This window comes from Ruditapes philippinarum, unplaced genomic scaffold (assembly GCF_026571515.1).
Source record: "Ruditapes philippinarum isolate M1 unplaced genomic scaffold, ASM2657151v2 ctg5376_1_1_1_1, whole genome shotgun sequence".
NCBI classification, from domain to species: Eukaryota; Metazoa; Mollusca; class Bivalvia; order Venerida; family Veneridae; genus Ruditapes; species Ruditapes philippinarum.
The window spans coordinates 120,949-146,750 of record NW_026857840.1 but is presented as its reverse complement, the minus strand read 5'-3'; the positions used below and the strand labels follow the sequence as shown (position 1 = coordinate 146,750).

Here is a 25,802-nt window from a genome sequence, read left to right as displayed (position 1 = left end):
GATGAAAAGGTGATGAAATGGGAATGCTATGGGATAGTGGTTATATATCGGACTGTAGAGAAATTTAACACATAAATAACAGACAAATACACAAGATATATATACAAATACGAGGACAAATGATACATTAAAACATATTCGTTACGAAATATTTTTTTTCTTTTTTTCTACATGCTTGATTTTTCGATTTATGTTAGTATTACAGTGTATACATTTACGTGTGTGTTTAGATTTGTTCACCCTCGCCACCTGAATCATTACCATATGTGTGAGCAAAGGGGGTTAACGGTGCCTGGACTCTATATTTGGGTTATTTGCGAGCAAAACTAGGCCCAGACAAATAAAAAAAGGTGACAATCCTTATACATGTATATATAGACTATATTTAAAAATTAAGGGTTGTCAACTGTTTATATATATATATATATATATATATATATATATATATATATATATATATATATATATATATATATATATATATATATATATATATATATATATATATATATATATATATATATATAGACTATATATAAGGATTGTCACCTGTTTTTTTGGTCTGGACCTAGTTTTTGCTCACAAATAAACCAAATATAGAGTCCAGGCACCGTTACAACCCCCTTTGTGTGTTAGCATAGATCGAGAGCTGCACATGTTTTCAAACATGGAATTGTCAAACGTGTGTTTATAAAATATTTTAACGGTGGATTTAGAGCATGTTTAACTGTTGAAAACATGACATTTCCAAAGAATTGGAATAAAAAGATTTTTGAGACATAATGTGCCTTAATTAATTAGTGTCGTTTAACTAAATCTTACCGTCTGCTGAGGTCCTAATTAAAGGGGTCAGTACTCTCAGTGCCTCAATGTACTGACCCTCTTTAGGCAAATCGAAAATACTTTAACTATATTATGATCAATTTATCTAAATATATTAAAATATTTCAAAAAATGGCCTATCCATACTTTGCCGGGAATTTGTTATTTTTTACAAAAAAGGCGAAAATTATTGGAGCGAATAGTTTACATAGGGGCCGAACTATTTTGGGGTCGAAATGCGCACGATATTGACGAAGAACAACAACAACAATTAAGATCATAAATTTGTAATTTTTTTAATTCATTTTCTCGACTATTTCTGTAATTGACGCTGTAATTGACGCTGGAATTTTTATTATAAAGCAAAGAATATCATCTGATAGTGTTTCAGAATTTAAAGGTAGGTCTAAAAAGGTAGGAGCTTTGCTTATTTGAATTTTATTTGGCCGGATTTAGACGTTTCGACCACAAAATATTTCGACCGAAAATGGAAAACAGTTTGCTAAGCCAATTTTTTAACAATAACCCGGTAAACAATGATATTAGTGGTTATATGTTCAAACAATGTTTCTTAATTCGGTTCTTCTGAATTGAATCATTGAGTTCAATGAATTTAATGGTTTACAGATTAAAGCCTAAAGGCACAGGCATTCAGCAGCATTTGCCTTGCCAATAATGCCTATTAATGGTCATATTATCATAAAAATAATCTCCCCTTGATCATCAGAAGAACAAAATTACTATCCAGCACCCATTTACTATATAAAAAATATACATTGTATACATGTATAACTATAACTCGCCTTTGCGTATTCCCTCGACACTGTCCACATTTTGCTCCTGCAATTTTTCTAAATAAGGCATATTCATTATTGTTTCAGGCTATTCATTTTAAGAAGGCCTTACAGCTACTGGCTAACCTCAACCGCAACAGTGCGTATAGGCTAGTTGTTTGTGACTCAGGATGTTAGAACTTTTGGCTAGCAATGCAGGCCTGAACAGTTAGCCAACTGCTGCCTTTATTCTTCATCAATTTATGTGTACATTACAACTCAAATTATGTAGATTTCAAGTCCATGGCAAACTATTTTACAAGTCATGAACTGCTTTGTCTGATTTTTTACAACTCCATGCCTTTAAATCGTCCATAAATCAGACAAAAATTCCATTTCAAGCACCCCAGGGTCAATTATCTCAATATAAAGTTACAATTATGTCCAATTATTATTATTGAATTGCACTTTGTCTGTTTGAGACTGCTAAATTTCAGCTGTGGCCAAATGATGACATCCTTTCCAATGCAATAAAAAATTACAAAATTAAAGTACATTATCATATATATTCATTAATGTTGAATTCATACATGTACCCAGAGCAACAGATAAGCTTTGAATGTGAATTGGGTATTACTCCATCATTTCCTTTGGAATTGGGTATTAGCTCCATTTAATTGGGTATTCCAAAACTCCATATCCTATGATTTTAAAGTCAATTGGGTATTCAATTTTTTTTTCTTTCGTCGCTTTGTACGACGCCATATTGCAAAGCATCTATTCATACAGCTGGGACCTACTTATTGACGGTCCCCGCTAAAACAACAGTCTCTGCCGGTCTGTAAAGACTGTCAACCTGATCAACAGTCTCTGCCGGTCTGTAAAGACCGTCAACCTGATCGACGGTCTCTTGCTTTATTGATATGGCTTCGTCGGTCTTTGGAAACCGGGGACCTTCAAAGACCAGAGACCGTCAATTAGTTAGCATTTGATTTGGAGATATTCGGATAGGATGCTTATCCATATAATTTGTCCAAAACTACCAGCGTATGACAGGTAAATTTTGTGGTGATGAAAATGACAATATGCGTGGGTTTTGAAGACAATTGTGTATTTTATTTATTTAAATGGGTTTTGATACCCTTTTTAAAGAAATCAATTGCTTATTTTATAAAATTAATTGCGTAAATATGCAAATACGCACCTTATCTGTTGCTCTGCAATGTACCTACATAATAATGTGAGGACTTTTAAAACTTGTTTTCTAGAGAATGTCAGATGGTCCAGAATACACTGTGTATGAGACAGAGGGCCAGCAGCCAGTGACAGTGACCGTAAACCAGAATGGTGAAGATATACAACAAATACAGTATATTACACAAGATGGTACTGTAGTATCTGCTGGTCAGATTGTTGCAGGCGGTGGCAATGTTATACAGGTTCTGTTCATTAAGTTAAATTTTTCTTCTTGGGTGTCCGTGGCCGAGTGGTAACCGTAAAGTTTGTTAACTTCAAACCATTTTTCCCTCGCTGCTGTGGGTTGGAATCCTGCCAGGGACTTGAATTCTTTCATGTGAGGAAGCTATCCAGCTAGCTTATGAAACATTGATGGTTCTACTCAGGTTATTGTTTGTGCCTGAAATAATGCAAGATAGCACTGAGGTATTTCTCCACCAGTAAAGGCTGGAAAGTTGCCATATGACCTATACTGTGTTGGTGCAACATATCCAACTACAAAAAAAGTTTACTAACAAAGTTCTCTTAATATTGTGTTGCAGAATGCTCTAAGGACAATTCATGTAATGTTTTACTTGTATGATAAAACCTTTGAAATTGTATTCAAACTGTATAATCCAACAAAGGGTTTTGCCATTTCATGTTTGAAATTATATGAAACTATGTCTGACAATCAGGTTCAAGTGAGAAATGCAAACTATTCATATGATTTTACAAACAACTGGTTCATTAAAACAGCAATGATAATAAAAATTAGGAAGAGTTTAACTTCTGTATTATTACATTGAAAAATATTTGTAGGTGGCTGATGGAGTTCAGGGTATAGGAGCCCAGTCAGCAGGTCAGCAGCTTATATTGAACCAGGCAACTTCTCAGGCACAGTCTCAAACTATTGGCACACAGGTATATTAGCTGTCAAATATTTGATTTGACTATTTAAAGAATTTTGGTTATCATACTCATGTTGACATTTGTGTTGGCATCAGTGTTAACATTGGTGTTTACATTGGTTCTGGCAACAGTGTTTACATTGGTGATGGCATCAGTGTTTACATTGATGTTGATATTGGTGTTAGCAATAGTGTTGACTGTAGTGTTGCCATGGCATTAGTGTTGGCATAATGCTTGGTGAAGGGTTAGCGCAACTTCATGTCATATACTGTTATAGTTATTGAACTTTTTCTTCACTTTAATGTTAAGCAATGCCTTTGAGATCATACATTTGTAGATAATTAATGTTAGTAGGATTTAGAATTTCCTGTATGCAAGGAAATCCTGAAAAGCCAAAGGACTCCTCAATCTGGTGTGGTAACTAAATAATTTTAGTCTAAGGGATTCTTCAAATGTTTAATTGTTAATTTTCTTCAAATGTTAATTTTAGGGGGAGAAAAGATTCATGTCCCTTCCTAAATGTATTACGATGTATATAGATTTTGAACTTTCAAAAGAAAAACTTGTCTGTATTGAGTCTGGCTAATTATGCAATTATGATATATTATGTGTTTGAATAAATATGTCAGTCAAATTATGAATACTGTCTATTATAAGGCGCAAAATATGACAGAAATATTGAGTTTGAATTTTTTCCCTCTGTTATTTTTGAAAAAAAGTATAAATTGTTAATTAATAATTTGATGAAAGATAGATACCAATGTACCAGTTACATAATCATATAATATCTTATTTCAGCTTCTACAAGGTCAGACACCCCCAGCCGGGAGTACGGGGACAGCGAATGCTTTAGGGATACCTCAGATGCTGTTCCTTAATCAAATCACTGTAAACGGTCAAACCTCATTCGTACTGGTGGATGCCCAGAACAAACCTGTACAACTACCACAAGGTTGGTGGCCATCAATTTTATTCCCAGTATTTTACAGCCAAATAAAGACTGTTTCCCCTAGCCCAAGATAGGTATATTTTCCCCTAAAAATGCTGATATTTTCCCCTAAAACGCCCTGTGCACATTCTTCACTAGAACCATGACTTAAAAGCAGCTGACTTATATCACCTAGAAGACAGAAAGCTGTCCCTATAGATAGCCTCTGCTATGTACCATGCATGTTACTAAGTAAATTGAATTGAAATTCTCAGTTGTTGGAAATTAGATTTTCCCCTTTTCTGATTTATCAGGCTATATTTTCCCCTTCAGAAAGCCACAGGTTGATTTTAAAATTAAAAATAAAATCACTGGTAGGATAGAATTCATTATTTTATTATTCACTATACCAGTCTTAAGTTGTTATGATTTTGAATTATCCTGGCTGTTTGGTTAAAGTTGTTGATTTCAAACCACTTGCTCCTTACCATTCTGCATTCCAATCCAGCTAGGGAATTTGGATTAGGAAGCTAGCTTACAGATTGCGGTGGTTCTACTCGGTTGCCCGTTCATGCCTGTGATAGTGCAGGGAGATACACTGGAAGTTTTATTCCACTAGTAAAGCTGAAAAATTACAATATGACCTGTACAATGATGGTGCAATGTAAAATACAAGTAATAAAAAAAAGCTGTTACCACTTTGGGCTTAAAGGTAGGCTGGGTCTTTGAATTGTTTTTATGTAAGGAAAGTATCAGGCGAACTAGTTGTAGGTAGTTGGATTTAGTGAGGTGCCTGCTGGTGCCTTTAAAACTGTATATTAAGGAACCTGAAGTCTTGTACATCTGGTGAAGTCACAAAAAAATAAAATTATTATTTATGTACTATTTATTGTTTACATGCCATTATTCTCTCTGTTGTTTCAGGAATACAAGTAATAAATCTACCGAATCAACAACCAGGTCAGCAAATAGCAATGGTAAGAATTAAGAATCTATGGAACAAATATATCATGGACAGAAATTACCATGATTTGTCCGTATATTATCATAGATTGACGATATATTTGAAAGCAAGTTTGGTGTGCATTACATTGTATACTGTATAATTATATTGTGAATTTATAAAAGTGTTTTCTTTGATGGTGAACTTGTTGAACAAGTGAAAACCAAAAGTGAACCTGTATATTGAGGGTTGACTGCAAAAGTACAGTAACTTATATGAAATAAAGAAGGACTTACAACAGTTTTGCAGTCAACCCTCGATATTATTTCATTCAACACTTTAAAATGTAATATAGGTTCAAAATAAGTATTAAGAATAGAAAGAACACTCACTTTAATTTTCTTAAGAAAAAGGGTTGTTACAAAAGCTGATCACTCATATATTACGTACTTCAGGTCAAAAAGTTTTTTTTTAAGTAAAAAACCATAACCTGATGAGGGGTATATCTTACCTAAAACCAGTAGTTTAATAAAACCGACCTGGTGTTTTGATGCGTTGTTCCCGCCTTAAAACCTTTTAATTTAAAATTTATATAATTATGTAATGTATTTGCATGTAGCATCATTTTGAGAAAGTCTTCAAAGCCTCGTGAATCTTTTCAACGTGATTTTTAAACGTTCACATTGTCCAGCTACCATTTAGGAAAAAAGTCAATAATCAATGTTTTTGAAATCCAGATGGAAGATTTTAAAGTTGGTCAGCCAACAGTATAAAGCCAGGTCAGACTGTATGAAAGAGCAGGCTGACCTGACTCTATACTGGTGGTTATGGCTAATTACATTTGCTTCCATTAGGATAAGGGCTAAAGATCCTGAAACTTAATTTTTTTTATGGTTTTATATAAGAAATATAATGCTCAAATGAAGATTTATCAATATTGTAAGTTCCAAAAAGCATTATTTGTAAAGATATTACCGTATTTACATTTCATGGTAATAAAGGGAGGTAATTAGAAATTTATTTTTATAAAGTCTTAGTCAAATTTTTCAATAAGAAATGAATGCATATATTTTAATGATTACATATGATGTGAACAAATATTTGCAGTACATATTTTAAATATTCTTCGATGTTTGAAAATTGTTTTAGAAGCATAATTTTATACATATATAAATTTCACTTAAGTGTGGTTACAACCTTAAATACAACATACAGGATAAAGATATCACTGCTTTATATACCCAGGTGTAGATTTAAAAAAATGGGGTTTCAGTTGCGACATGTTTATTATTTTAGAGGAGATATGAATCATTGAATTACCTCCCTTGAACTGGTGTAAATAAGAGATTGTACGAGTATAAAAGCAGTTTAAAAAGACATGTTTCAGTTGTGATATGTCCATTATTTTAGAGGAGATATGAACATTTGAATTACCTCCCTTGAACTGGTGTAATAAAAGCAGTTTAAGCAAGACATGCCATGTTTGCCAACATGTTAAAAGTGAAGTTTATTTGTTTAAAGAAATATTTCAAATGTTTGTACATTATTGCAGCCCGGTGAAACAGGAGAAGAGCCATTATATGTTAATGCTAAACAATATCACAGAATTTTGAAAAGAAGGCAAGCTAGGGCCAAACTGGAGGCCTTGGGTAGGATACCTAAAGAAAGACAGGTAAACATTGTGAATCAATAGTAATATAGGCGTCAGGTTTGCTGCTCCCTGACCTGTAGGTTCTTGTCCTTGATATTACTACCCACAATATTTTTTCAGGATTTTAGTAAAACGACCCATACCCATGGAATTGGGAATTTCGGCCATGATTTGTAAAAATTGGGGAAAAAATGAATGACTGAAATTTTGAAGTGATTAAATGAATGCAAACAATGCCTGTCTATTATGGCATCTTCAAACATTTAAGCACTATAACACTGAAGAAGCCCTTATTTCAAAGATTTAAGAATTTTTTATTCAATATTTTTGTTTTGTAACTTTCAACGGGGAATTTTTTCCTGTGGATTGGGAAAATAATATACTATTTTCAATTGGAAATATGACCAAATATCGGCTATAAAACATGTTAGATAAGCCAAATTCCTGCTACCTCATTTGAAGTGAAATATTGAAGTGACTTTTCATATGTCACATGACTTGTAATATGGAGAACAAAAAGAAGATAGATTACAATAATTATAAACTCTAAACCAGCTTAAGATGACTGACTCTACCCATGCAACCCATGCAACCAAGATAAGCCTCAACACCAGTGCCGTCTGATCATGGTCTGCACTGTTTGCTAGTTAGTCAGTATATATTTTGAAATTTTCCCTTAAAAATGATACTGGATTTTTTGAGATTGAAACATGAACAAGTCTATTTATAAAAAGATATTTAGCATGGTAAGGATTGATATATATGTTCATATTTATGACAGTGTTTACTCAACATGTTCAGTGTATGTGTGACATTGCTGAAATTATTTTTCCTGCAAAAGTTTTGATCTATATATGATATGAGTTGATAAAAAACCACTATTTATTGCTTCACTGAAAATTTTAATCTTTAATTCCTCTGAAATTGATTATGGACTGTTCTGAAATTTAGCATTTTAAGGTTGACGGGTTACTCTGATAATAGAGGTAATTAGTGATTAAATAAACCTTACCATTTTACCTATGTGAGCAGGTATTAGAATATTAGAACAATAAGATACCATGCTGAAGTGAAACTGTAGTGATGAAGATATATATCTGTATATATAATGTAATACAAACACAAATATTTTTTCACTTTCTGCCATTTTAAAAGTACTTTTTATATTATTTTCAGAAATATTTATACGAATCTCGTCATCGTCATGCGTTAAAACGCCAGAGAGGATCAGGTGGTATATTTGTGAATAACGAGGATAAAAAAGCTGACGATCACTATCATTCACACGGAGATCTTAAACCAACCGCGGCACAGCTTCTATCTAGCAGCTCTAACGATATAAGGTTACCCATAGTAACGCAAGCCTCTGATCTCGTTCTAGGACTTGATACGTAGAAAGAAAATTGATTGCTGAAGCTGTGTGTATACATATATGTACATTAAACCATTGCAACTTGTGCTTCACATTGTGACATAAATCTCGCATTAAGAGGTGGATGATTTATGTTTACAGTACAACAACTGTATTTCAGTTATAGTTGCTTGAGGCCTCAGATCAAATGCTCTTTGATTCATTATTACCATGTTCAAATTCTGTTTCAAATTATCAAAAGAATACTATCTTTATGACTAGCAGAGATCTTACTTTTTCAAAGAAAAATGGGAATGATTTTTATTTTTTAATGAATTAGGTGCAAAGAGGTAATTACTAATTAGCTACTTGTGTCTTGGTCATAATTTTTTTACCAATGTCAAAGGTCATGGCTGCTATTTGACCTTGAACTTTGTCAAATATTCTCATTATTGGTATTTACATGTTGTAAATGTACCATGCCCAAAACCATTGAGAATGTTGAATTAATTTTACATATCTTTTATCTTATCTTTTATCACAACCCTTAATCTGCTGGAACTAAAAGTGAAATGTCTTTATATCATTATATAGCCAGGCTAGTAGTCTACAAATATATGCAGTCTGACAAGACTCTATTCTGTTGATTGCTAAATTTTAGTATTTTGTTATTTTTAGCTCGACTTTTCGATAAGAATAAGTAGAGCTATTGTAGTCACCCGAGCGTTGACGTCTGCGTCGGCGTAACCACTTATGTTAAAGTTTTTGTAATAGTTCAAATATTTTCAGAGTCCATTGACATATGGCTTTGAAACTTTGCACACTTGTTCACCATCATGACCTCAACCTGTAGACAGGAGGAGGTAACTCTATCAAGCATTTTGACAGAATTATGCCCCTTTTTCGACTTAGAATTTATGTTAAAGTTTTTGTAATAGTTCAAATATTTTCAGAGTCCATTGACATATGGCTTTGAAACTTTGCACACTTGTTCACCATCATGACCTCAACCTGTAGACAGGAGGAGGTAACTCTATCAAGCATTTTGACAGAATTATGCCCCTTTTTTGACTTAGAATTTACGTTAAAGTTTTTGTAATACCTCAAATATTTTCAAAGTCCATTGACATATGGCTTTGAAACAAGTTGAAATTTTATACTCTTCTTTGAGAGCATAATAGGACTCTCTCCAAGGCCTATATCTGTAATATGGATTTAAAGAAAAAATTTAACATTTTCTTTACTTAGAAAATTTTACAATACCAAGTTTTTTTTTACTATCAAGCACTAAGAATAGTCGAGCGTTGCTGTCCTACCGACAGCTCTTGTTTAATTTCAAATGGACTGTTCCAAATTCACAACAGGGCATATCCAGTACACAATTTCAGCAGGCAAAGGGCTAATGATGATTGGTGACTGCTTTTTTTGTTTTAATTTGCTTAATTGATTTTTCAATATTTAGTTAGATCATGTAAATAAGTGAATATTTATAGTAATGGGCTTAACAGAAATTTTTTTAAAAAAAAATTCCAGTCCTGATTTTCAATTTAATTTGTAGTATATTTCTTTATTATCTTAGTGCTTTTTGTCATTTTATATGCCCCAGTTGATCTATGTAAGAAATACAAATGTATGCTTTAAAGCAGCATGCCTCCAGATTCATGTTGATGTTCATGAACATTTTTAAAATGTATTAAAAAGTCAAATATTGTCAAGTGCAGAAAGAAAGTAATTCAAAACTTAAAATATAATATAGTTCTTACTGCATTAGTCATGTTGTAGAAATAGGGTGACAAATACTACAAAATCAGTTATTTATTACATATAACAAGTACTAGTAAATTGTTTTTTGAATTGTGATATTTTTTTTTAATTTTCTTAAAATCTTAGTCTAATTTTTTCTCAGAGTTGCTTTAAAAACAAAACAAAAAACATGTAATTTGGTTTATCTGGAGGCATGCAACTTTAAGGCTTTTGACAAATGGGGGCAAAATTGTAAGGAGAATCAAACATGGGGATTTTGATTATTTTTCATCAGTCTATGTAGTAATAAGATTATGTTCAATGTTCATTATAATGTGTTTTGTTTAACTGACTGCTCATTTTTGGTGGGCTAATTTTGTTTCTTAGTTTATAAATATTGAAATGGTTTGGCATTCAGGTGTTTATTTAGAATGACTGTCTGTTAGAATGAAATAGAATAAGCACTGTTCAACAGGGTTCAATTAATGTTTAAATGAGAAGTGAATGATTAGTAAGAATATTTCTATTTTTTGAACTATATATAATTGTATTATGATAATTAAATGAAGAAAGGAAGTTCATTGTTGAGTTTCGTTTACTAAGGCGATTCTAGAAGAGTTTAATAAATAACTAGTGAAAAACTGTTGGTATTGAAAGAAATGAACATTGCATTAAATATTGTTACATTCAGGTAAGTTTTGGACACCAGCTGATTAGTTAAAAGGGTCTTGTCCTGAAACCAAGTGCCTATGGATTTAATGATAAATTATGGACTCTAACATCCTTGGTAACCAAGGCTATTTGCCGTATATACGGTATACGGAATGTGTACCATGGGTTCCGATGATGGGTATCTAAGAATACGTCTACCTAACACAAAATCCTGAGAAGAGAGTACTTCACAGATACATTTTCATGTAGGTAAAACAAACATGTTCATACAATTTGAACCCAAAATGATAGAGCAAAGTCTCTTCATATGTGTCTTGACACATACTTTGGATTACCCTGTACATGTACACTGTATGTTTTAGGCTGTGTGTCTATCCGTATGAAACTATTTACAAGTGTTATAGTAAGGGTGGCAATTTGCTCACCGTTGATAATGATTTTTGGAGTTTTCTCCCTTACACTGAAACTGAAGTGACAGATATCGTACCATATTATGTCCTACTCCTACACTTTTTGAGTATAGTCGGAACGTTTTATTTATTTTAAAGTGAAAATTTGCCCATCCAAGGGCATATAGTGAGTGAACAGATGAAAGTCAAAATAGGTTTTCGTTTTGCAATTTTATAATTTGCATTGTGTGAATGGTGTTTTTAAAGACCCTGGCGTGAACGATAAACAATTTCAGTTGCCCATTCATATACTTTTATAACATATAAATCTCTATCATCAAATTAAGGGCATATACAATGTTGATATTAATAATTCTAAAATGCACCATGAGTCACCATTTCACAATTGTAGTCCGTTATAAATTTCATTTTTCTTCTACATCTACATTTATACTGCTTAACAATCAATTCTGATTATGACTAGCAGGCGCGTTGTCAGGGAACTGTTAATAAAAGAAATTATTTATATGCAAATTAAAAAGTTAAAAGAATAAAAGTACTACAAGACTATTAATTTAAAAGACATAGTGTGCAATTTAGAATTTATAGAATGGGTCAAGCCTCTCAGTAAAGATGTTTAAACTGGGGCTAGACTGAACAGTTAGAGGAAGGCTATTCCAAAGACGTATGCTCCTAGGAAAGAAAGAATTTTGATGATATTGTGTCCTTGAGTAGGGTATCAGGTAGTTCAGATTTCTTGTTTGAGTAAGGTGTTGGTGGTCAACAAAAACAATGTTGTTTTGGATTTTATACAAGTAGGTTACAGCACTAATGTTTCGACGCTGTTCAAGGGTTTGCCAATTTAGATCATTCATCATTTTTGAGACACTACTTGTATAGTCATAATCATTAAAATGTATCTAGCAGCTGATCTTTGTACTTGCTCTATCTTATAAATTAAGTATTTCTGCCAAGGATGCCAAACTATGGAGCAATATTCAACCTGAGGTCTAACTTAGGTCTTATATGCAGTTTCCTTTATCTTTTTATTTGGGGTTTTAACATTTCTTCTAATAAATCTGAGGGGGTTATTTGCTTTAGATGTAATGTTGTTTATATGTTTGGTCCATTGAAAGGTCTTGACTAATAGTGACTCCTAAGTATTTCGCTTCTTGAGTTCTGGAGGAAGACCACCATATCCCCATAAAAGGTGCATTGTTTGGTTATGACAAACATGAACATTTCTTGATTCACGCATTTATTACTAAAAATAAGACAGATAGTGAACAATTAAAAGTTTATTTGTTTTAATTTAGCGGCGTTTAGCCCATGTCCTTGTACCATGTGTAAATTAGCGGCATTCATCCTAGGTTCGTAATGCCATTTCGCGCGTAAAAGCAACAAATAGAGATGGATCAAACATCATTTGAGAACGATAACACAAGTAATTGCATTATCGGATCTGAGGTACCGGATGCCACGAAGTCAGAACCATGCTGGCTTGGTATAGACGAAGCTGGACGTGGACCCGTGTTAGGTAGGTTGAAGATGCAAGCACTCAACAGCTCAATAATTCGTACCCAAATAAAATCGTACCCAAAACATATTTACATCATTTACATGTTTTTTACTTCATTTCAATAGGCAATCACCACCTTGTGAGATAAATAATCAAGTGTATAGCTTACATAAGTTCACATACAGTTTCCAGCAAATCCATAATTTCTATAAGATTTCATTTATTATTTTATCAAAGAAGAAAAAGATCTGTTAGTGTAAAAGTACAAGACAAAATTCAATTATATTCTTATTTTATAAAAGAAGAACAAGATCTCTTTTGTACAAACATCAAAATTATTGACAAAATTCAATTATATGTTCGAATAATTTTTTTTATGACTGATGTTTGGAGTTTGGGTTGTCAAGGGGGAACAGGGTATAGTGTAAGTCATGGCCACACATTGAACACTAGCCTAATCAATTTGGCATGAGCGGTTTGACCCATTTTACAATCTTTTTTTCTTACTGTCAAACCGTAAAAAGACATCACCTGTCCAAAATTATCTTGATGTCTCTGACAAGTCAAATAAGTCGGACTAATCGAACACCTTAGTCAAAATATATTGACGTGCCAAAGCTTGATTCTGAGATATTTTCGTTCTAGGGCAGAATCTCGCTTTGTAGAGGCGAGATATTGTCCAGACACGAAAATAGCACAATATCTCGTCGCGGAGTACAATTAGTTGGACTATCGAACACCTGTGATGTCTCTGAATAAACCAACACAGTGTTTGAACTTTCTAGTTGTGATAGTGCAAAAAAACTTCTCTATTAAAAAAAAATCGTAACAGTTATAATCCATACATGTGCTGTATATAATATATCAGCATATATAAGGTATTGTTTTTTTCTAGAAATTTTTTTTGAAACGAACACTAATAGAATAAAGAAATTGTTTTCCTTCTAGAATTGATTTTTACACTATCCAAACACTTGCCTGATCCCTGTATATAAATTGTAAAACACAAGTACAGTAGAACTTCTATCAGTCGAACTTCGATTAGTCGATTTTCTCGATGTGTCGAATAAAAATGAAAGTCCCGACTTTCCCCCCTATATATTCCTTATAAAAACCTATTTATGAGTCGAAATTTTATGTGTCGAATTTTTCGATGTGTCGAGGTTTTTTCGTTGTCCGTATAAAGTAAATATAGTGCAATTTACCACAAATAAGTCGAAGTCGTTGGATTGTTTTAACACCTTTGACCTCGAGACATTTTTCACACCTTATCTGGCTGCGAAGACGATTTCCAATCAACTTGTGTGATAGGTGTTAATAACACAGCCGTGTGTTCAAACAGCCTTTGTTTGCGATAAAATGTGTGATAAAATGCTTTAATCGTAACTTTTTTAATTGCCGTATTGGTATTTGAAAGTAAACAGTAAGAACTACTTCACTACTTTCATTTGAAAACATCCTTGACCCGGTGTCGCGTGAGAATAACACGCGAAATATTTACTATAAGCTGGTTTAGTTATCGCCCTTTCGTAATCATACGCCTTTTGTAACTCTTTGGGTAGTCGTGAAAAACATAATTTGACATGCTATATTTATCATTGTAAAATTTAAAGATAAGATTAATGATGGAAAAACATGAAATATGTTTCTTTATAGAGCTTATAATTAGGACTAGTCACGGGTCGAAATTTTGTCATGGAATTGAGAGCGATTCATGAGTCGAAGTCCCGATGTGTCGAAGTTTTTACGCAAGTCCCTTCAACTTCGACTTACCGAAGTTCTACTGTAATTTATTATAACATATCATTTTACAGTGGATGAAATATGTATGCAATAATCTTGGTATAACTTAATACATGTTTATCATTGATTTCAGGTCCAATGGTATATGGTACTTGTTATAGTCCAATTTGTAAGAAACAAGATCTTGAGGATCTAAAATTCGCAGGTATCAGGGATTTTTTTAAGGATTTTGGGACCATACCCATGGAATGGGGAATTTCAGTAGTGTTTTTGTTAAAAATTGGGGAAAAATACATGACTGAAATTTTACAGTGATTAAATGTCTAGCATGGCATCTTCAAACATTTTAGCACTATTACAGTGAAGGAGCCTTTATTTTCAAAGATTTTAGATTTTTTTTCAATATTTTTATTTTGTAACTTTCAATTGGGATTTTTTTCCTGTGGATTGGGAAAATAATATACTATTTTCAATTGGGAATATGACCCAATAACGGCTATAAAATAAGCCCCAAAAAAACCTGGGTATAAATTGAATCACAGAGCTATATAAGTCTCTAAATGAATTAACATTCTAAATGGAAGACTGATGTACATTAGAGATAACATTCTTACAGTTTTCTTGTTTGCAAATATGGGTCAATATATTCCCTCCCTTTACACTTGGTTACAACACAATGTAAGGAGAGGTAACCAACATAAAGTTAACAGTTGCACATTATACTACTTTATATCAATAGCGTTATTCGATTGGTCACAAACTGACTCAAAATTTACACTGACTAATGAGGTTTGAGATAGGGATCAGAATAAAATATAGCAGATGACATGACAAAATAATTAGATTTTAACTTCTATCACCATACATCTTGATTGTTACTTTTAGACTCAAAGACACTCACTGAAGAACAGCGTGAAAGTATTTTCGAGAAATTGAATGGAGCAAAAGAATTGATTGGCTGGATGGTGGAAATACTCTCCCCAACATATATATCAAATAGCATGCTCAGAAGGTACATTTCATTTTATGCTTTTCTGTGTTGAGATCACAAAGATCAACCTTTCAGTGACAAAGTTTGAGACCCAGGAGCGTCCGTGGCCAAATAGTTCAGGTCATTGACTTCAAACCACTTGACCCTCTTTGCTGTTGGTTCGAATCCAGTCAGTGATTTTGGATTCTTACATTTGATGAAATGTTTGTGGTTCTACTCGGGTGCCTGTACCTGCATGAAATATTGAATGAAGGGGTATCTTAGGTCTTCCTCCACCAGTAAAGCTGGAAAGATGCCATGTTGATGTGACAAACCCAACAAAAAAAATGTTTGAGACCTGGTATGACCTTTGTGATTTAGTAAAAAATTAGTTTTACACTTTGATACTGTCTTGTGCAAATTTTGAGTGTCACAGTTCAAAATTTAATATGATGAATTTATCAAAGGAAACCTGTATTCATGGCATCTTAAATTTTGATATTTTTAAAGCCACCATTGTTTGATATGATACACTTTTATGGCGAAAATAGAAAGTTACGGTATGCACCAGTCAATTCTAAGCCAAATCCCTTGAGAAGGGTGAGGGAGTGGCCGGAATTTTGCCTTCTGTCTGTTCCCACACTGCTGGGTCAATTTAATGCAGACTGGTTTTTGTTTTGTTGCCAAAATGGCTTGGGATTTATTCTATTACACTGCTGGGGCTTTTAGTGAGAATTTTATCATCTGACAATGAGTGTTATGTTGTCAAAATGGTTGTCTGACAAGAAGTCTTACTCATAATTATACACATGTAGTTTGTTATAAAAGTATTACTCCTACAGTTTGTTATAAGATGAAATATATTTTTCTCTTTTCAGATCTAAGTATAACTTAAATGCTTTGTCACATGATTGTGCGATTGGTTTAATACAGAGAGTTCTTGATCAAGGTGTGAATGTTGCAGAGGTAATTCTAATTCTGACAATGTTTTTACCAATTTTTAAGACGGAAAATTTAAAAGTTTGGTACCATTTTGTAGTTTTGTTCCAGTGAAAAACAGGCAAGACACAAACATTTAATACATATTTAGTCAAATAGTGGTGAATAATAATAGATTGGGTTGAAATTATATAACACGTCACTTTGTAAGGATAAATTTACACTTCACAAGAGATGTACTAAAAGATCAACCTTCTAGACCAGTTTAAATAGATGATTAACATTAAATAAGGCTTACATTTTGCTGAAGTTACTTAGTTTATACAATTTATTTTTATTTCCATATGTTTGACCAATAGTCTTAAGCAATGAGTGTAAATTTTTTGCTAATGGAAACAATGGCTTGCCACTGAGGGGGGAAATGATTCATGTTAATCTAAAACCCCAAAAATACACCTGAGGTTAGCCAAAATCATATCTCCTATTTGGGCGCCATATGACCTAAGCTGTGGCAGTGCCCTGTAAAACAAAACAAGCCAAAATATAATATAAACATACAAGTACAAAATTGAATATATTAAATATTATCATATAAAAGCATATCATGTTCATAGTCTTTTATGACCAACTGTTGAGGGTCATCTCTGTTTGTGTACGTTTGTCAACAATTTCTTATTACTGGTTACAAATGAAATTTCATATTTAAATTACAGATATATGTGGATACAGTTGGGGATCCAGTAAAATATCAGGACAAATTGAAAGCATTATTTCCAAGTATAGATATAACAGTTGCTAAGAAAGCTGATGCAGATTATCAAATTGTTGGAGCTGCTAGTATATGTGCTAAGGTAATATATATAGTGTTTCTTTAAAGGAGGTCAACTGAGGTCCTAAAACATAGAAAATGAAATTCTTACATAGATCATCTGGAGCATTAAAGGGACTCCACTGAGAGTTTTTGACATGACTAGACTAGAAATAATTTTCCTAGATTAATGTGCCATTTGATGCAGTTCTAGAACAATAACATGAGATCATTTGCTGACTCCTTTTTTAACAGAATAATAATTATTATGTGATAAGTGACCCAAAATTGAAAATGATTTTTAGCTCACCTGTCACAAAGTGACAGGGTGAGCTTTTGTGATCGCTTTTCGTCCGGCGTCCGTCCGTCCGTAAACTTTTGCTTTAAATGACATCTCCTCATAAACCACTAAGCCAATTTCATCCAAACTTCACAGGAATGTTCCTTTGGTGGTCACCTTTAAAAATTGTTCAAAGAATTTAATTCCATGCAGAACTCTGGTTGTCATGGCAACCGAAAGAAAAAACTTTAAATATCTTCTTTTAAAAAACCATAAGAGCTAGAGCTTAGATATTTGGCATGAAACATCTTCTAGTGAGTGTCTACCAAGTTTGTTCAAATAAAAGCCCTGGGGTCAAAATTGGTCCCGCCCCAGGGGGTCATTGATTTTCCCTATATGCATATAGTAAAAACTTAAAAAATCTTCTTTTAAAGAACCCAAAGAGCTAGAGCTAAGATATTTAGCATGAAACATGTTCTAATGGGTGTCTACCAAGTTTGTTCAAATAAAAGCCCTGGGGTCAAAATTGGCCCCGCCCAGGGGGGTCATTGATTTTCCCTATATGCATATAGTAAAAACTTGAAAAATCTTCTTTTAAAGAACTCAAAGAGCTATGGCTAAGATATTGAGCATCAAACATGTTCTAATAGGTGTCTACCAAGTTTGTTCAAATAAAAGCCCTGGGGTCAAAATTGGCCCCGCCCCAGGGGGTCATTGATTTTCCCTATATGCATATAGTAAAAACTTAAAAAATCTTCTTTTAAAGAACTCAAAGAGCTATGGCTAAGATATTTAGCATCAAACATGTTCTAATAGGTGTCTACAAAGTTTGTTCAAATAAAAGCCCTAGGGTCAAAATTGGCACCGGCCCGGGGGTCATTGATTTTCCTTATATGTGTATAGCAAAAACTTAAAAAATCTTCTTTGAAAAAACCCAAATAGCTAGAGTTAAGATATTAAGCATGAAACATCTTTAAGTGAGTGTCTACAAAGTTTGTTCAAATAAAAGACCTGGGGTCAAAATTGGCCCCGCCCCGGGGGTCATTGATTTTCTTTATAGGTGTATAGCAAAAACTTAAAATCTTCTTTGAAAAAACCCAAATAGCTAGAGTTTAGATATTAAGCATGAAACATCTTCTAGTAAGTGTTTACAAAGTTTGTTCAAATAAAAGCCCTGGGGTCAAAACTGGCCGGGCCCCAGGGGTGTCATTGTTTTTAACTATATGTGTATAGTAAAAACTTTAAAAAAATCTTCTTTTAAAAAGCCCAATGAGCTAGAGCTTAGATGTTTAGCATGAAACATCTTCTTATGGGTGTCTACCAAGTTTGTGCAAATAAAAGCCCTTGGGTTAAATTGGCCCTGCAACGTTGGGGGGGGGGGGCTATATACAGGTGAGCGACCTCAGGGCCATCATGGCCCTCTTGTTTACTCCAATCGGGCGGAGTTGAGAAAAGCATAAATATATGATTTTCAATTTATTTCTGAGTATATTTCTTACTTCAAATATCTTTTGCACATCTTATTTTCTGGTCCCTATGTAAGAAATTCAATTTCATGTTTTTTACGCTTTTGGACATCAGAAGAGTTTCTTTAAAATGAAAACATGCAAAAGGTGATAAACAAGTATATCCAGAATTATAATGAAAATCAACTGTTTTTTTTTGTCATTCTTGACATATTTTTAGTAAACGGTTTCCATTTCGGTATATTTTGCACATTTTATGATGACAATTTTACAGCAAAAGTTGTTAGTCTAGACCTACATCAAATGGAGCATTAATCTGGAAAAATTTCCGGTCATAAAAAACTTTTCATACAGCTGGACTTATTTATTGGGCTTATTGCCCTGATTCTAATTTAAAGCAAACAAAAAGTGTCTCTTGATTGAACACCATGACAATAATCACTATGTGATGTCCCTATACTTTATACTAGTTATTACAGGACAACACATTTTCTCAAATTCTCTTTCTATAAATCAGCCGCGTCACGACAAAACCAACATAATGAGTTTGCGACCAGCATGGATCCAGATCAGTCTGCACATCCGCGCAGTCTGATCAGGATCCATGCTGTTCGCTTACCAACTGTATTACAAGTAGAGAAACTGATAGCGAACAGTATGGATCCTGATCAGGCTGCACGGATGTGCAGGCTGGTCTGGATCCATGCTGGTCGCAAACCCATTATGTAGGTTTTGTCGTGACGCGGCTCAAATATACTATGTGGCCACAGAGATCCCTAATAAACAGGTTAAGGTCCATAAGCAAAAACAACAGCAAGTGGCCTTCTTGTAGTCCGTCTTGTTAAATTGAAACTATTTGTGTTGTACATTATTGTTCTCCCGAAAAAACAAAAAGTAACCAAATAAATAACTGTTCTTTACGCGTGGCAGAATGAAAATTTTGTTTCACATGTAAGTTTTACATCAAAGAAATTGTTGTTCAATGCTTATGGACCATAATCTCTTCATTAGAGATCTCTGTCGTCTAGTGATGAAGCAGAAAAGTTGCCGTATGATAACCTTTGTACTGTCAGTGTGACTTGAAGACTCATTATGGCTCAGAAACAAATATCTTATAAATAATTCTTTAGAAATGTCAAATATGTGTTTAATAATGTTTTAATAATGGCTTAATGAGCTGTTAGAATAGATGATTAACAACTGAAAAAGAAGCGTTGAATGTGCAGTAATGTGTCATAAAAGAAGGAAAATGTAGGAAAATGTAAACAAAGAAGTATTTCGACTTCATTTAAAATATTAATTCACTAAAATTATACCAATTGTCAACAGAGAGAGAGTTCATGAATATGGCTATTAAGTACTTTTGGAAACTGTAAGAAAAGACTAAAATTAAAAGTTTTGATAAATAAAATTCATAGCATTTCTGAGGCATAGTTGGCCTTTAAAAACACACAAAATAAATAATCTGTTAATTAAAAGATTATTGTTATACATAGGTGGCTCGAGACAAAGCTGTAAAGAGTTGGAGTTTTGGAGAAAATATAGAAACAGATGGAAACTATGGTTCTGGTTACCCTAGTGGTAAGTAAGATATGATGAAAAATTTAAACAAGAATTTGTGATTTAAGTAGAATTTTAACCAGGCCTAAATTATGCAAGGGCCTAGAGCTTTTTAGCTCACCTGTCACAAAGTGACAGGGTGAGCTTTTGTGATCGCTTTTCGTCCGCCGTCCGTCCGTCCGTCGTCCGTCCGTAAACTTTTGCTTTAAATGACATCTCCTCATAAACCACTGAGCCAATTTCATCCAAACTTCACAGGAATGTTCCTTTGGTGGTCACCTTTAAAAATTGTTCAAAGAATTTAATTCCATGCAGAACTCTGGTTGCCATGGCAACCGAAAGAAAAATCTTTAAATATCTTCTTTTAAACAACCCTAAGAGCTAGAGCTTAGATATTTGGCATGAAACATCTTCTAGTGAGTGTCTACCAAGTTTGTTCAAATAAAAGCCCTGGGGTCAAAATTGGCCCCGCCCCAGGGGGTCATAGATTTTCCCTATATGCATATAGTAAAAAAACTTAAAAAATCTTCTTTTAAAGAACCCAAAGAGCTAGAGCTAAGATATTAAGCATGAAACATCTTCTAGTGAGTGTCTACCAAGTTTGTTCAAATTAAAGCCCTGGGGTTAAAATTGGCCCCGCTCTGGGGGGTCATTGATTTTCCCTATATGCATATAGTAAAAACTTAAAAAATCTTCTTTTAAAGAACCATAAGAGCTAGAGCTTAGATATTTGGCATGAAACATCTTCTAGTGAATGTCTACCAAGTTTGTTCAAATAAAAGCCCTGGGGTCAAAATTGATCCCGCCCAACAGGGGGTCATAGATTTTCCCTATATGCATATAGTAAAAACTTAAAAAATCTTCTTTTAAAGAACCCAAAGAGCTAGAGCTAAGATATTTAGCATGAAACATGTTCTAATGGGTGTCTACCAAGTATGTTCAAATAAAAGGCCTGGGGTCAAAACTGGCCCGCCCGGGGGTGGGGGTCATTGATTTTCCTTATATGTGTATAGCAAAAACTTAAAAATCTTCTTTGAAAAAACCCAAATAGCTAGAGTTTAGATATTAAGCATGAAACATCTTTAAGTAAATATCTACAAAGTTTGTTCAAATAAAAGCCCGGGGGTCAAAACTGGCCCTGCCCCAGGGGTGTCATTGTTTTTAACTATATGTGTATAGTTCAAACTTAAAAAATCTTCTTTTAAAAAAACCCAATGAGCTAGAACTTAGATGTTTAGCATGAAACATCTTCTTATGGGTGTCTACCAAGTCTGTTCAAATAAACAAATAAAAGCCCTTGGGTAAAAATTGGCCCGGGGATGGGGGGGCCTATATACAGGTGAGCGACCTCAGGGCCATCATGGCCCTCTTGTTTGATTTTTGAAACCGTTTGTGACAAAGTGTGGTTTTCTTAAAATTGTTGTTTTAAGCTTGCTTTTTTTTATGCTTAAGGAATGCACCGTACTATAAGGAACTGAAAAATTGACAACATAAATCAGTTACATGTATATGCCTTAAAGGACACATGTATGCAAAATTTAAGCAAAATTGACTGTACCGTTTACAAGTTATGGACACTTTTCTGAACTAAAGCTTTAGGTATTAGAAGGGCTCTTTTTCAGAAATTAGGAAATTGTAAATAACATGTTCTATTATGAAAACTGTATCCTTTACAATAATTGTTCAAATGCTAGAACAAACAATGATCAGTGAAGAATAAGACCAACTTTTGTGTCTTTGTTTCAACCAATCTCTACACTGTTGCCTGAGCAAATTAAAATTTTCATCAAGATATCAATGGAATGGATAATGGAGGGTTTCATTAAATATGCAGGACAAATGCATTTAAGAAATTTAGCAGATTAATTACCCTTTGTAGCTGAGGGGTTGCCATTAATGGTTGAGGCATAAGAAGTGCAACCACTGTTTATCCACTTAGTAAGTGTAAGAGGCAGCGAGTAAATGGGTTCAAATAACTTGAGTCTATGCATGCAGCTCCAAAAGGTGAGGTGGTTTTTACCCCTGGCGTTGCTTAAAAGTTTGTAACACCCAAAGCTGGGCAAAATCATCTTCCTGTTTCAGTAACTTATGACATATACTGTGTTGGTGTGCCGTAAAACCAAACATGGCCAGTTGATAATGTTTATTTTCTGTTCACAGATCCAAGCACAAAGAAGTTTATGTCCGCCAGTCTTGATCACATTTTTGGATTTCCACAGTTTGTGAGGTTCAGTTGGTCTACTGCAGATAAAATCATACAAAAAAATGGAGCCACATTTAAATGGTAATTTAAATACATCCAGCCTTCTTTTACTGGTATATTTTGACATTTTTAAAAGTGTAATATACATGTATGTGCATTTTTTAATCAGCAAATGTAATAGTGTTTTTTTCAAAGTATAATATAATACACTAGATAAGCTTTTGAAGGATGCTTCCAAGTAGCTTTTGATAAAACTTCGCAATATTTTTGGCAGTATTTTTGTAGTATAATAGGGAAAGCTATTCTACTTACTGGGACATTTCCTTCATTGTGGTACTATTTTAGTTTACCGAACCACCACATATTTGTAGGTTGACTATAGCTTAATTACTGACCCAGACATCATCATTGGTGTAACAATTTTGATAAAGTACCGTAAAATTCCTAATAAAAGCCCCATTCCTAATAAAAGCTCCCCCAGGCATTTTGATAAGGAAAACAATCTACTCATCAGTGCTGAACTCATAATTAAAGCCATAATTTTATTCAATTCATTCAGAATCCATAGTATTTTATAGTAAACACAAATATGTATAATATGAACTTTAAAACCTTAACACTTTTTAATGTTATTACCAACACTTGCTAACTCTATATATATTTACAGTGATTTTTGGATTTAGGAAAAACTGTATTGTAATAATAGCCCCCCTTTTGGAAAATGTTTAGCCCCCGGGGGCGTTTAATAGGAATTTTACGGTATAATGTGCTATGTCTTGTAAGTCTTATCTCATCAGCCAATAGAGATATTTGCTTGTGACTTCACAATCATATGATTGTAATAGGTGTTCATTATCAAAGACCCATAACCCTACCATGGAGTCTGACTGAATAATGGCCCTTTATTAACAAAAAAAAATCCCTTACCATATTTTATTCATGGTTAAAGATTACATGCATTATTACTCTTCAGAATCATATTCAAATAAATTTCAGTTTCATATTATAAAGATTATTTCATTGTTAACACAGTGAACTGTTTCATTAACATTACATTCCGAGGCAAAATGTCAATTTGTCAAACTGTCGGTGTTTCTAGGGAATATGTCAATTGTTAATCTATTGTTGCATTTCCAGGCTATTGTCAATTGTTCAACTCTCTTTGCATTGAAGGGAAAATTATTGTTAAATGATTATTTTATTGCCAGGGAAAATGTCAATTTTTTATTGCCAGGGAAAATGTCAGTTTTCAATCTGTCATTGCATTTCTAAGGGAAATGTTAGTTGAATTAATGTCATTGCATCTCCAGGGAAACAGACAGTTTATTTCCGGCAAAGATATGAATTGTTAATCTATCATTGCTTAACCTGGGAAAATGTTTATCCCACAACTATTTTTGTGATTTACAGGGAAGATGATGAAGAAGAAGAGAATCAAAATGTACAGTCACTAATTAAGTTCATGGGTAAAAAAGACGAGGCTACAAACAGACATAGATTCTATAAAGAAAGATGCCTTAGTAATGTTACAAATCTTTAGCACATTGTTATTGTTAAAATTTATTTAATCTAATAAACTATCGCATGAATTTTCTTTTCTTTGTTTTTTGTTGAAGTAAACTTAGGTTAATACAAATTAGTACTGTTTTCCTCTGTTGGATTTGGTAGAACAGTTTGGTTTCATTTAATAATGGGAGATCTCCAGAGTTGTTGTTTTTTTTGCTTGATTTTACAGAAAAAATTGAGCTATTACTACAGTCAGGTTGATGTTGTGGTTGCTGTCAAGAAACTTTGTTTATTGTTTTTGTACTTGAACATAGCAACCCTTCAGATAGGACATTCAAATAGTCCAGACTGAACTTAACCTGAACTCGAATGACCTTGACGTTCAAGGTCATATGCTAGAAGTTTGTTATAATTGGCTATATAACTTTGTTATTAATGAATGGGTTGTTTTCATGCTTGTATGCTTGTAATCTTTTAACAAGACCTATAAGTAAACCAATTTAAGTACCACATTCACTCACCAATGACCTTGACATTGAAAGTCAAATTAATGATAATTAAATGGACAAGACATTTAAGCAGAGCAAATTAAGTATGTCATTCACTTATCAATTACCTTGACATTGAAGGTCAAATTAATGAGTTTTGATATAACTGGCCAAACTTTGTTATTAATGAATGGATTGTATTCATACTTGTAATAAAATGTGTACAAGATCAAACTTAATTTGACTTTGACCTTTAAATAACATGGACGTTGGAGGTCAACTTATTTTAAATTCAGTTTATTTGCTATAATTGGCTCAAACTTTGTAATTTATAAATGGATTGCCTTCATACTTGTGCTGAACGATCTTTGGGAAAAGACATTAAATAGGATTTAGTTGAACTTGATCTTAATTTGACTAGGACATTAAAGGTTAAATTAATAAATTTTGCTACAGTTGGCTATAAATTTATTTATGGATTTGATTTACACTTGGACAAGCGAAAACTTTATATAAAACTGGAATGTTAAGGAACTCAAATATGACCTTGACATATAAATAACATTGACCATCAGGGTCAAATAATATACAATATATTTATAAGTATTTTTAGTCAGTAAATAAGGTAACGGCAATAAAAATTTAGTGAAATTTTCCTTTAGTAAATAGATAAATAAATACTTAAATAAAAATATATATCAACTGAACAAATTGGTTTAAGGCATGTACTATAAAAGTCTGTTTGGCTGTTGATCTTCTCAAAGAAATATAAACTTTGCAATGATTTTTCACTCTGAACCTGGCTTTAATAATAAGACCACCATCGATGATCTTTCATGAATGCTCTGATCTTAGAAGTACATTGACTTCAGTGTTACATTTTATTGTGTCTATTATTTATGTTAAGCACACCTTTTTAAA

At 33.2% G+C, this 25,802-nt stretch overlaps 2 protein-coding genes across 4 annotated transcripts; both read left to right on the top strand.

Moving 5' to 3' along the window:
- The first annotated feature begins 1,081 nt into the window (after positions 1-1,081).
- On the top strand, positions 1,082-9,115 carry LOC132751199 (nuclear transcription factor Y subunit alpha-like). Of its 3 annotated transcripts, none has more exons than XM_060741336.1 (7): positions 1,082-1,222; positions 2,864-3,034; positions 3,633-3,734; positions 4,521-4,674; positions 5,575-5,627; positions 7,146-7,265; positions 8,421-9,115. In XM_060741336.1, the coding sequence occupies exons 2-7, from the start codon at positions 2,867-2,869 to the stop codon at positions 8,637-8,639; spliced, it is 816 nt and encodes a 271-aa protein (XP_060597319.1). In that variant the 5' UTR covers positions 1,082-1,222; positions 2,864-2,866; the 3' UTR covers positions 8,640-9,115. The 3 variants fall into 3 exon arrangements, with proteins under 3 accessions (XP_060597319.1, XP_060597321.1, XP_060597320.1); XM_060741338.1 differs by having other exon boundaries at positions 1,088-1,109; XM_060741337.1 differs by having other exon boundaries at positions 1,164-1,236.
- Positions 9,116-12,748: 3,633 nt separating this feature from the next.
- Positions 12,749-24,476, top strand: LOC132751197 (ribonuclease H2 subunit A-like). The gene is made up of 8 exons (XM_060741334.1): positions 12,749-12,936; positions 14,795-14,866; positions 15,547-15,673; positions 16,510-16,597; positions 17,284-17,421; positions 20,621-20,705; positions 22,845-22,968; positions 24,298-24,476. Exons 1-8 carry the CDS (start codon positions 12,810-12,812, stop codon positions 24,425-24,427), a joined length of 891 nt encoding a protein of 296 aa, XP_060597317.1. The 5' UTR covers positions 12,749-12,809; the 3' UTR covers positions 24,428-24,476.
- The last annotated feature ends 1,326 nt before the right edge of the window (positions 24,477-25,802 follow it).

Coding starts and splice junctions, on each gene's coding strand:
- LOC132751199 (XM_060741336.1), top strand. CDS start 2,867: ATGTCAGATGGTCCAGAATACACTGTGTATGAGACAGAGGGCCAGCAG. Junction 5,628..7,145: donor CAGGTCAGCAAATAGCAATG/GTAAGAATTAAG, acceptor ACATTATTGCAG/CCCGGTGAAACAGGAGAAGA. Junction 7,266..8,420: donor GGATACCTAAAGAAAGACAG/GTAAACATTGTG, acceptor TATTATTTTCAG/AAATATTTATACGAATCTCG.
- LOC132751197 (XM_060741334.1), top strand. CDS start 12,810: ATGGATCAAACATCATTTGAGAACGATAACACAAGTAATTGCATTATC. Junction 17,422..20,620: donor CTGCTAGTATATGTGCTAAG/GTAATATATATA, acceptor TGTTATACATAG/GTGGCTCGAGACAAAGCTGT. Junction 22,969..24,297: donor AATGGAGCCACATTTAAATG/GTAATTTAAATA, acceptor TGTGATTTACAG/GGAAGATGATGAAGAAGAAG.